The following is a 13,376-nucleotide window of genomic DNA, read 5'->3' as shown; positions in this document are numbered from 1 at the left end:
CCCTCCCCCCCCCCCCCGAAATTAATGAATGATTTAATTTATTATGAGAAAACTAAAATTTCTTGTACCTGTATATTAATTGTACTGTACTCTACTTTTCTCAAATTCTGAATTCTGAATTATAAATATTATTAATAGTACAGCTTGTCAGCTTACATTATCTAATGTGGGTACCTACGGGAATATGAGTATTTTCACGAAGATATTGTAGATATGGACTTGGACGATCGGTGTAATTATTATGACAATTTTTTATCGTCGTCGTAAAACGTATTTTATTTTGTGCGATTAATCACCTAGTGTGTTAGCCACTTAAATCTATAATCGACAATCGTTAACGTCGTTTTCATGTATTACCAAGACAGTGCCTACATGTTATTTTATCAACCATTGAACTATATTAAACTTATAGTTACAAACAAAACTACAGTTGCATACGAAGTACGAACTATTGTATATTTGTATTAAAAAGTTTAAGTATATTTTATTAAAAGGTTTAAGTATATTAACATTTAACAATGGATAAGTGGATAGATACACTCTCAATTATTCAGAACTTTATACCAAACAAATTAATAAAATTATCCGAAAATTAAATTGAGACAAGTACGGAAGTAATGTCAAAACAGTGGCCAGTCGTAATAAGCTCATTTGACAATATTGTGAACAAAGAAGTTCTATTGTGGAAACAAAGATGGATAGCCGCTGTAGAAGATAAAATCCCTTGTACTTTTATAGATGCCATAAATTGTTGTGATGAGTTACTGTTTCCTAAAGTATACCAATATTTAAAAATTGGCGCTACGTTGGCCGTCACAGTTGCTAGCGTAGAACGGAGCTTTTCAACGTTAAAACGTTTTAAATCATACTTGAGGAATTCCACGGGGGAAAATCGTCTAAATGGATTGGCTCATCTAAATATTCACAGAAAAATACCAATAAAAAGTAGTGAAGTGGTCGATATTTTTTCAGAAAAAAATAGAAAATTAATGTTCTAAAAAACATAAGTATCTAAATTATTTTTTTTTTTTTATTATTATTATTATATAATTTAACATTTTTTTTTTTTTTATACATATGGTTAAGTAGTAATTACATATTTATTAATTATCACATGTCAATGAAAAATAATATCACGAATAAAAATTAGTAATCTATTAAAATGTACGATATGTTTAGGTGTCACGTCATCTAATATGTTAATTAAAAAAATTGTCATTTTAAAAACAAAAGTTTGTATCGTAGCCGGACAATCCTAAAGTAGAAGAAACAATCTCAACAATTTGAGTACCTATACTTAAAAATTCCATATTCATATAAATTCATTATCAAATGAAAAAATGGGGATGTGAGCATGCTCGGTGAATCACCCGACAGACAAAACGCGTCTTTCAAAATAATATGATAATCGCAGTATCGCACCGTCAATTAAATATAATTACTGCAACGCGTAATATGTATGACGACTGTACAAACATACATATTATAATAGACACATAATACGATTTGAAACGATTTGGATAATTAATGAACGGCCGTTTCAGCAGTAACTGCTATCTCAGACCATACAATTTTTAATAATTATTTATATATATTATTATTGTTATAATTACGATATAATATTATTATAATTTTCTTTTAATAAGCTGAGATAATAATATAATTCTCTAGACAGCCGGCGTAACCGTCGTGTCGATAAGCTCGTGTCGGGCATTTCTAGTTTTCGCAATGCGTTACCATTTTTTATCAACACCTACCTAAACTTACGGTTAGCCGGTCGAGTGTGTGGTATAATATTATTATTATTATTATTAACGCCATCGATTACCATACTAGTAATAATTATTATTATTACGATAAACGGACGCTGTCGCGTACTGGAAAAAGAAAATCAGCCGAATATCGCCCGAACGTCATGCCACACGTCGGGCGGTGTTCCATAATAATATGTTATAATATCAAATCGAGTTTACCAAACGCCAAGGAATGACGACAATAATTACCGTTGTAATAATAATAATTGTCGTGTAATTATCAATCGTTCTGCGCATCGCAGTAATGTGTGAAATATTATATTATTACGCTTCGTACTTTACACCGCACACGTCGCGCAAATGTGTCGAACCGCGTAAAATCCGACCGAGCAATGCCTACCTACAACGATCCCGCCCGCAATAATGTGTCGGAACAGTAAAAAATAATTATAATAATAATGGTATATATCGTTCGAACGTGTTTTCGCCCATTGTATCGCGTTCCATCGGGTTTTTAAGTGACGAATGATACTGCTGCAGCAATATATAATAATATACAGACCACCGAACCGTTTAAAATATACTTCTATATAATAATATATATATATAGGTAATTGTTGCCATTAAACTACGCCGGCGGTTACGGGCGGCGTGAGCAAAACGACTGTTATTAAAATAATAATAATTTTTTTTTCGAAAAACAATAATAACGACGTCATGTTCGAAACGACGACGACGAAACCGATCGCGCACAGCAGTCCGGACTAGAGCCGTCGCTTTTCGCGAGCGCAGACACACACATTCTATAGATAGTGTATTATCGGATCCGATTTTTGAACACACTCGTTGCTATCGCCTCGTAAAATGCGCCGAACAATGCTGCTCATCATCGCCACGACGATCCTCGCGCTCGTGGTCCAACAGAACAACGGTAAATCTGTGTAAAACTACGACGAGTCGAAGAGAAAAATAATAATATATTATTGTCATAATATTATGTGTAGACGATGATGATGATCTGGTAAATTCAGGGCCGTACTAGGTATAGGGTCCAGCCCATTATCCCAGATATCGGCCCTACTCTAACCCTGATAGGCGTAATTAGTTGATGGAGGGCTTAGTCACCAAAATATTTTTCTGCCCCCCGAATAATATACTCAACAAATTATATTAAGAGAGTCATTTATGATTTATTAGTTATAGAAACTGGAATCATTTAACTTTTAAAGTTTTATGACACGACCCCTGTCTCATAAAAATATATAATCCTATTATGTTTACGTCGCATTACCTACTATACGTTTATATTCCGATTTAATCGTACCACATACGTAATGCACCGGTTCAACAGTCAACACCCAACCAAGGTTAGCGGCCCACTGTCCTATAGGATGTAGTAGAGCCACTGTGCCTGCAGTCCGCCCCCGCTCGTAACAATCGTACCGAAACGTCTTGATCCGATACTTTATTACTACACATTGCCGTCGTATCGATTATAACTTTGACCGCTCGGTTTTGGAGCGGTATAACGACATAGGTAACAACACGCGATGAAGTCATTTCCGTTTTTGATAGGAGGAGGAGCAAAAGTTTTGACCAGCCCACATAACCGAACAGAAAAACCGTTCGCTCCACTCGCAACTGAATTTCCACTCACATTTTATAAGCTAAAATATACGTGTCGCGGTCGTAGGCAAAAATAGCATCACTTTATAGCAAAAAATACATTGCGGACTTTAATAGTAATATTAGGTAGGTACCTACTTTAGTGACGTCATCTTAGAATTTTCTAGATTTGTCAAACAAATTAAATTTTAATAGGTACTAAACACACGACTGCTAAGACTTACCTGAAAAATCGAAAAATATCAAGTAATCATACAGATTGTAACAAAAAGACTGGGAAAATAAAAATAAAAAATTTTAAATTGGCAGGTAATAAAGTTGAGCGTATGACAACAGTAAGACAATTGCTATAAGCTTTCGAATACTTGTATTTAAATACTTTGTATTTTATTCATTTCTGAAAACTTTTTTTTTCTTTTTACCGTCGTAGTTCAACGAACATGTATTTTGTTTCATATATTACAATTTTAAAATTGATCTTAAAATAATATTTTATAATGCTTCGAAAATTTTTTAAGTACACATATGACTCAAAACCTAAAAATTAAATCTACATTGCTGAATTTTAACTTTACATTATAATAGCTGGTATGTGACATCTGAAATCCTTGAACCAATAATTAAAGAATTTATTTATAAATTATTTAATTTAAATATTTATAATAATTAACCATTTATAGTTATCTAGGTGCATACCATACTCCCGTTCACCACATTCCAAAAGTAAAAACTCACACGATTAATTAAATGACTGGCATCAAAGCAAATGTTTCAATTTTAAATTAGTTTTAACTTTAAACGATCACTGAAAACTAAATACTTTTCCGATATCATATCAATCGTATTTATAACTCATACTTTTTATGCGACTCAAAAACATAATCACACATTTCCGCCCTCATTTGAGTATTAGGATATAATAATATACATGATTTAATTAGTATGCATTAGATCGTACAATTTTAAATAATCATAAATAGGTACATTTTTTTTTTATACATGTTGCTGATCGCCTGCACGACCCCTAATCATCTTTAATCAATGGCACTTTTTTTTCGTTTCTATGAAAGTTGTTATTTTGACTTGTTCCCGTTCAAATTATATACATTATTAATAATAATAGCATTATAAGTGACATTTAAAATCTTAAGGGCTGGCCCTCTACCGCGAAGGAACTGAATTTTTTACGATTTATACTTTACCTAATATTAATTGTTATGACATTTTCTAAACATTCAAAATGTGTGTTTGTCCACTCTAGCATGTTTTGTGAAGAGTACTTTGCGTTTTATCCAAAAAACAATCGTCAGATGGGATGGGTTTGATGCAAAATACTTACAAACATTGGCCATCAACGATAAAAACGTGGACATCAAATACTGGAATTCGTATGTAACACCACAACGTAATGATAATAATAATAATATAGTATTAGTAATATAGTATAAGCCAGTGGTTCTTAAACGTTTGAAGTATGCCATGGACCCTCGATATAAGACTTTTTCAAACCATGGAACCCCTTCCTAATAAATCGTCTTTCGATTAACTTTTTTTCTACACAATTTTGTACGATAAATCACAACACCAATAATTGTCCATGGTCGGAACCACCGATAGCGCCGCAGACTTACGGCATGAGCGTCATGGACCCCCGGGGGTAAGCGGATTGCTGTCCACAGCTTAAAAACTACTGACATTAATCAGTGGCTCCGAACACTTTATTCAATATCGAACGGGAAAAATTCAAGGGTGGGCAGATGTACATACAATTTAGGAATAAGCGACTTGATTATTGATGCATATTAGTACATGTGCCAATTATGTGCTATTAAGTGCGGGACATTATTTTTAAGAGTACCTAAAATTGTGTAAGGTAAAATATACTACGGTGCCACTGAACGTCACTTTTAAGCATATTATATTGTCGTTGTTAAATTCTCGTTAAAACGATTTATTTATGATTGATTATCGTAAAGACAGCGTAAACAATAATTCAATGTTATGACGACACGGTAAAAATAAAAACAGTGAATCAAAAGAGCCATCGAATCACGGGTGTATGAAACTGCACAAGCTATATTTTGAGTGAAGATCACTCAGACAAACGTGATTCATGATTTATATTCTGTGGATGGATTATTTATTTTAATATAATCGACCAACTTCGGCGACATTGAGATTAAAAAACAATGATTTCGTTGACGACCAGTCTCAAATCAATTATTGTATTATTGGGTATTCTTTTGATTATGGTAAAATGCAATTATCGATTCACGTTCGAACACGGTGACAAAGTAACATACAATTTTGATTATATTGAATAGGTTAGGTACTTAGGTACATACTGAATAATTAGCACGCCTAAGCTATTACTATATCAAAACGTGCGTCGGTGCAATTCTAATAATTACTAATGATCAATATTTAAGTACAGTAACGCGAATTGATGATTAAGTTTTCTCGGCCCATCTTGCGGATGCGTATTTTTTCATCAAGAGCCAATATAATTGCATTATGTTTTATGAGTTATGGTAAGACGTAATGCAGGTATCCACTTTGATAATATTATGATATTGAACTGGGATAGTTAATTAGTAATTAATGTATACATTTTTATGTGGTATTAAATATTTTTATCATTTAGTTAAATGGTACAAATTACCCATACGATATTTGTATATATTATTATTTATTAAGTACTTGATATTAGTATCGTACATTGGTACCTATATCAAGTACAGAGTGGAATAGTGAAACGGGCGATTTTTATATAATGTTTCATATTAAAATTGCCCATTTCACATCCCCACCCTGTACCTATATATAAACTATACTTGGTAAAAAGCTAAATCCTAAGACATTACTCAATGAAATTTTGTATTTTCATCAAAAATAAAAATATAAATTGAAATAGGATAGTCAGTATAGTTCACTGAAAAAAAAAACCCGGATCATATCAGTAAAAATATATGTTAGTTTGACAATTATCTTATTGCTATTCAGCCGACAAGATATTTGTCAAACCAGTATATAATAGATTGTCAATATGATCAAGGTAATTAATTAATCTTTTATAACTTTGATAAATGTATTGTTAAAATGATAATAGGAATCGTTCTTTAAAATTATTCTTCTTGTAGCGGTGACAAGTATCTTGTCAGCATACTAATAATTGCTACAAGTAACATTGTTAAAATAATAAATATTTTTATAAATTAATAATTTAAATAATTGATTTAAAAACTTAGTTATCAATTTTAAAATATGAATTATTAAGTAACATTAAATATTCTTGTAAAAATAACAATTGTATTAATCTTTATTTGACCGCGTGTATATTTTTGAAATATAAATTTAATTAATAAAATACAACAGTAAATTTTTCTTTGATTTTTAATGAAACCCATTTTCTTCTATATTAATTTCATAATTATTTCTTGCAGCATCACTAACAGGAATTAAAACTAGTTAAAATAAAAAAACAAGAAAAAGTATTGGTTAATTGAAAAAAACTTTTATTTTTTGTAATATATTATAATAATATACAAAGGTAATTGTAATCATAATAAATTTAAAATATAGTGGCAGTATGCAATTTATGAAAAACAAAAAAGAAATATTATTTAAGTTCTGATAAGACTTGTGCCAACTTGGGGTGTGGTTTATCAAATTTTGATTTCAGACCAAAAAACAGATTTTGGATAAATAGCCACACAATGTAGGACTGTGTTGGATACTCCAAGTTAAACACATGAAAAATTTTATAGCATACTTCTACAGATCTTATAACTGAATTTACCTTGTATATTATTGTATCAAAATAAACCAAAATTTCCCTTTGGGTAAATATAGAGCCAACAATAAAAATAAATGGCTGAATCGGGTTGCCTTGGGTTTTAAGACTTTGAAAATGGTGTTGCATAGCTTATTAGCCTCTACTGATTCACCAATAACTATAAGACTATCCTGGGAGTCTTTGATTGAATATTTGATAAGATTTTTCTTTCTATTTTCGTCTTTGGTGATTTTTTTTGAAGTCGGTGCAAATACAACATGTAATAAATATATTAGAGCTGCGTTTTTTAAAAATGCATGTAGGTTGCATATTAAAATATATAGGTAGGTCTAGGTATTAGATAATATTATTATGATATTGAATCGAAGCTGCAAATAATTATTATATATCGTTTCTAAAATAAGTATTTTCAATACAATATAGATATGAGAAAAGTGTTTGTATCGATATAGAAGTTGAGATTAATCGCGGCTTTCGGCTTTAGGAAACTCGGCAACCATAAATCTATAAAAATAAGGTTCGATCACGAGTACGAGTTGTCAAAACATTGGATTCCGGATATGCCTTTAAAAGTGATCATACACGGATGGCTCGACTCCATCGTACACGAGGATGGAGTGTCTTGTATCAAAACAGGTAAAATGTATTAGGTACCTATTTTTTTAAAAAAAAAACAAAATGTTTATACCAATTGATTTGTTGTGGACATACAATACGCGTCATAATAAATTGATAAACATTTTTCTTGTGTGGTGCCGTATTTATAACACTAATATTAAGCGTATAAATAAAGCTGGCCCGGGGGGTGATTCGGGGTGCGAATATAATATTACATTATGTGCCTATATTTCAATATTTGATATTTTTCAAAAACAGCTTACTTAAAAGTCGGTGGATATAATGTGATAACCGTGGACTGGGGTGGCATAGCTGGATTCCGGAATTACATGTTGCCGCTGTTGATGGTGTCAAAAATAGGCGCCAGACTGGCCAAGGTGTTGGACAATATCGTAGACTTCGAAATCGTCGAACCGTCGGACATACACCTGATCGGGCACAGTCTCGGGGCCCACATCGCCGGCGTGTGCGGGTCCCTGATGAAGTCGGGCAAGATCGGCCGGATAACGGGTGAGCGATGAGCAGCGGTCGACGTTATAATATTATTATTATTATTATGACTGCAGTGCAGTGCAGTGGTCGGTCTTCCGACGAGGATTTAGAAAATCGCGTCTCGTCTTAGGTCTCGATCCGGCAGGACCGGGCTTTGAGTTTGCAAAGTTGCAGAAAAAAGGGCTGAAGAAATCGGACGCTCTATTCGTGGACATTATCCACACGTCGGGTGGATCCACGGGCCTTTATCACTCAGCGGGGCACGCGGACTTTTTCCCGAACGGTGGCAGCGTGCCTCAACCGGGCTGCTACGACGGTATAAAGTTCGATAGGATAATCGGACTCGGTGAGTAAACTTACCTTATATATTGTAATATGTAATATTATGTATAAGAGGACGGTAAGATAACAACGTGCTTGGGAAAGCTAACCGCAGTAATTACCGTAAGACGGTCAAAGATTGTTTTAGATTGTATGACCGTATAGGCTATTTCAAATACTCAGTTTCATTCGGTTATTAGTTACCACGTTAGAAAATAAAGCGGGACTTAAGGAACGTAAAATTTGTAACGTGTGCCATGCGTATAACGGAATAAAATCAGGGCTTAGCACCCGGAGGTGTTCAGTAGTCTAGAAAAACTCAACTTCTGAAGGCTGAGCAAACAACAACAATTGTAAAAATTGTAAAAATTAAAAAAAAAAAGAAGATTTTAAAATATAAATTCCTAACACAAATGCGCAATAGCGGATAGGTACCTTTCAATATCGGACTTTTCTGACTAACTACTTACAAACTTTCTACAATCTCAACTCTCTGAATAGCGGGCACCTCCGAATAATAGACAAAATTTCGGTGACCGAGACTCGAGAGTGTCCGGTATTTAAAGGTTTCACTGTAATACCAAATGATTGTGTACTGCGTTTCGTCTTTACCGCGGACAATTATCTTTTTTTTATCGCAGTTGGCTGTAGCCACTCGAGGGCGTACATGCTGTACGCCGACTCGGTGTACTACCCTGGTACGATGATGGCGTACAAGTGCCTGTCCTGGAATGAGTTCGTGAGCGACGACTGCGACAATGACGAGAAAACGCCGATGGGACACAGAGCTTCACCCAAGTAAGTGGAAACCACATGACATAAAATATTATTCCATAGATAACTTATAATCTATGGAATAATGGATGTTATGGATGTTGGTATATCTGCAGAGATCAACAGACTCAGAAACGACGGGACCGTTTTCAATAGAAGTGATATCAATAGATTCATGAGTCTGTATAGTCTGGGGTTTATAGCTTATTGACATGTCCTATGGCTGGGGGGGGGGGGGTCGTTCTATAATGTTGTGCGACACGGAGAGCGTTTCCGTGACGTAATCGTGTCGAGGCTGGGAGCCAAAAAAATTATTCTATTTTTATGACTGATTACACGTTACAATTGCCATGACTACCAAACTTAGCAAAGATGAAGTTCCTAGGTTGCCCATAGCAACCGATAATTAAGTTACCACTGCAACTTCCTTATACTTTTTTAGATTCATCGCTACAATGAATGTATTAAATTTACAAGACATATAATATAATAGGTACATGTACCGATGTATCTACGATGTACATACGGTGTGGATGCTTCTTGATTTTTTTTCAACCCCAATAGGTTGCTATAGAGTGAAACACACATGAATTTAGTTTTGGCTAAAACCAATACATTCTACACCACGGCTTTAGATAGAATGGTTGCACAACGAGTCATTATTTTGTGATCACTAATTGTTCTTATCAAAAATCTGTTAAAAGTTACGTTATAGCGCTATATAGTTGCTTACATAACATCATCAATATTGTATTCATATGGGAATATGGGAAATGCGAATATTACAATTTATAACATTGTAATTCCAATTAACAACCGATGGAGGGAGCGTTAGTAGTAGTTCACTTGTTCGTATTTTAGATAAGAACTTTCGTACACCACGGTCTAACATTGCGTAGTATATAGTCTGATGTGCAACCATTCTATCTAAAGCCAAATTCTACACTCCACTCAGAATCCTGTTAAGTTTTATAAATTTGCTATTTAGGTAGCCATATAACAAACAAAGCATGAGTGAAATTTCTATTGTTTTCAGGGTGAGAGGTGATTTCTATTTCAGGACCACAAGCAGTCCTCCTTACAATGATCCGTATGCACCGAAGGAAGACCTCTGAAGTTATATCCTCTTTATATTTCTAACGAGGTGAAGTCGTCACCGTGTACAGGCCATGAAGACATTCCTTCCATTTGTTACATTTTAAGATTAACAAAAATCTCAGCAATATTAATTTGTAATGAACACCAAGAATAAACTATTAATATTTTGAGTTTGAGTTAACGGACCTAATATTTTAGTCGTGTGATAAATCGATTTGACTTATTCTTAATATTGTTTTATTATTATTCATTATTTTTAATGTAATTTATTATGTTTATTGTTTAAATAAAATTATTTAAATTTCTGTTATTTTTGTTAAAAAATTTTTTGAATTTACACAAGTTGTTAATAAATGCGTGTAAACGACCATGGGCGTAGTAAACTTTTGTAGCCCCCTCGTGGTGTCTTACATTTTATCCGTAACTATAGTTTTAAATCTTTTTATAATTTTCTAGTCCTATATAGCCCCACAAATAATTATACCAAACTACGCCCATGATAACGACACTTTGTTCAGCTTTTTATACATTCACGATACTTAGCACATTCTTATTTTACGTTCTATTGCAGTAAGCGACCAGACAACTTGGGACGCTAAACATTATAAAATAAATGGTCGCACAAATAATACATTTATGTATGGATTATTTTCTTTTACATACGCATTACTATTTGCTGTTGTCCTTTTATCCTTTGAGGAGAGTTCTGGCGACTATAACACCCTTGAATATATTATAGTACTTCAATAGTGTTGTAAATTTTACGACTATGAAATAATTGTACAACCAAACCCGTTTTTCATTGATATACCTATGCTTTTGAAATATTTCAAATAAAATCTAATACTAGAGAATAATAATATAAAATATTATGTTTACTGAAAAATAAGGTGGCGTACAAAAATCTTAACAACACATCATAACAAATTATAAATTGTATATTGTAAAATATAACATATTATAGTTTGGCGAGGAAAAAAAGTGCTTAATGCATATTATAGGTACTCGCTCTGAACACTTTAAACAATAATATTAAAACAATTTAAAACACAGGTTTTAGGAACACGATTACAATATTACGAATGTTAATCTACAGTGGAGCAGCAACGGTTTGCGAATATCACAAGGGCAAACCAATTATTTTATTTTTCATTTTTCGCTTATTTATGGTAGGTATTTACAATTTATTCTGTAGAGAAAAATGAATAAAAAGTTAAAAGTGTAAAAAAATGTACAAATTAAACTTTTGATGACAGAAGCCACACATTTGTGACACTGCCGATTTAACAGTTATATTTTAGCATTTTAGCGCATTAGCTTTATACATATAATATTGTTTTAACCATTGAGAATAGTGACGTCATTTCAGTTTTTGAGGGGGGGGGGGAGGATACAATTTTTTACCCATCCATAATGAAACTGAAAAAAAAAACATCTCGCTTAGCAATAAATTATAACACTTTATATCTATAATACTATTGGATTTTTATCTCAATACAAATAGGGAATAGCCTTCTTAGTTCTTACATCATTTTATACTTACTAGTTACTCTCCGTTTATCTTATAGAAATAACAATATTCCATATTGTTATTTCTATAAGATAACCGTGGTTACCACCATAGTTTCATAGGCATAAATTACCCATTTTTTTTGAGAGATAACAATGACTAAATAATTAATATTATATAATATGTAGAAGGAGACCTAAATATATTACCTATTTGCTACTATATGAAGGTCCAAAACTAGCCCATAAGCGGCCCGACAGTGGCTCGCTAATTACAAGGGGGCAAATGTATACCCTGTCCCCCTCCCAAATTACGCCACAGATTGAGAAGATCGCGACCCCAGTTACGTAGGACGTCGCACCAACATGTGTTGTCTCCGTCTTACAAACGTACAAGGTAAATTTTCGTTCCCTAATTTCAATTGAAAATTAAGACAACGAATAAACGCCGACGCTTAAGCACACATAAAGCTCTTACCTAAAAGTTTGATAATATGTCAATTCACTCCAATATCAAAACTAACAGCACACTATTGAAACTAGCGAACAAAAATTTGATACATTATTTGCCGTTTATATGACGGAGACAAAAAATTAATGGGTAGCGTCCTCTTAAGAGGGTTTTGTAAATTAATAATTTGATCTTCACATACATACCTATATAATATGTGATCGAATAATTTATATTTTTGTGATTTAATACAATAATTTCATTAAAAAGTGACTTCACACATAAACAACTATCACATATTATAATACATATATGATACATATCAGAAAAAAAACCACATTTTTGACAAATATAAGACCTCGTCAATTCTATTGCAGGTTTGGTCGTTTTGAGTGAGATCTAACGTTTGTTCAGTCTGTACCATATGACAGTTGTTGTCAGCACGTAAGTGCACAGCAAAAAGGAGCATAAGTAGAAAAATTCGGAATAAATGTTCACTCGGGCGAATTCCATTTCGGTGAGAAACTTCACTGGATTTTTGTAGTGGCAGTACATCTCGTCGGAGCACGGTAAAACGCCCCTGTCGAGGCCGTACAGCGAATACAAGATACTCTGAAATGACGCCCTGATGAAACTGAAATGGTGGAGCCACACATACATGGAGGGTATGTCCGGAAACCTTATCGCGAACCCGAACACGGATAGTAGCACCACAAATACTGGTCCAACGAACACAGACATCTGAAACAGAAATCCACTATAAATACTGGGTGATTCTTTTATCATAGAACACTCATTATTTCAAAAAGTATAAATTTTTTTGAAAATATTTTTTTACATAGTTTCTAATCACTTATAAAACAACGTTTTTCTTAAAAAATTATAGTTTTAAATATTTTTTATTCGTATAATTTTTTAAGTTTTTTACTTTTTGAAC

At 33.1% G+C, this 13,376-nt stretch overlaps 2 protein-coding genes across 4 annotated transcripts in view; one reads left to right on the top strand and one right to left on the bottom strand.

Annotated features, from left to right (window-relative positions):
- Window positions 1-2,487: 2,487 nt before the first annotated feature.
- LOC100574710 (pancreatic triacylglycerol lipase) lies at window positions 2,488-10,787 on the top strand (the record flags this gene model as incomplete). Its single annotated transcript, XM_003246188.3, is given in 7 exon segments — window positions 2,488-2,685; window positions 4,642-4,768; window positions 7,661-7,812; window positions 8,053-8,304; window positions 8,417-8,632; window positions 9,249-9,405; window positions 10,418-10,787. Coding segments are annotated over 7 exon segments (1,050 nt in total). The 3' UTR covers window positions 10,497-10,787.
- A 1,703-nt stretch (window positions 10,788-12,490) lies between these two features.
- The window catches only part of LOC100164565 (ATP-binding cassette sub-family G member 1), a 14,227-nt gene continuing 13,341 nt past the window's right edge, over window positions 12,491-13,376 (bottom strand). For all 3 annotated transcript variants that reach the window (XM_016806511.2, XM_029487531.1, XM_001943601.5), the window contains one exon: window positions 12,491-13,180. In XM_016806511.2, coding sequence (XP_016662000.1) covers window positions 12,762-13,180 — 419 coding nt within the window. In that variant the 3' untranslated portion in view covers window positions 12,491-12,761. The remainder of the gene's footprint in view (window positions 13,181-13,376) is intronic.

The sequence above is a fragment of the Acyrthosiphon pisum genome, chromosome A1 (assembly GCF_005508785.2).
Source record: "Acyrthosiphon pisum isolate AL4f chromosome A1, pea_aphid_22Mar2018_4r6ur, whole genome shotgun sequence".
Classification (NCBI taxonomy): domain Eukaryota; kingdom Metazoa; phylum Arthropoda; class Insecta; order Hemiptera; family Aphididae; genus Acyrthosiphon; species Acyrthosiphon pisum.
This window is presented reverse-complemented; position numbering and strand designations above follow the sequence as displayed.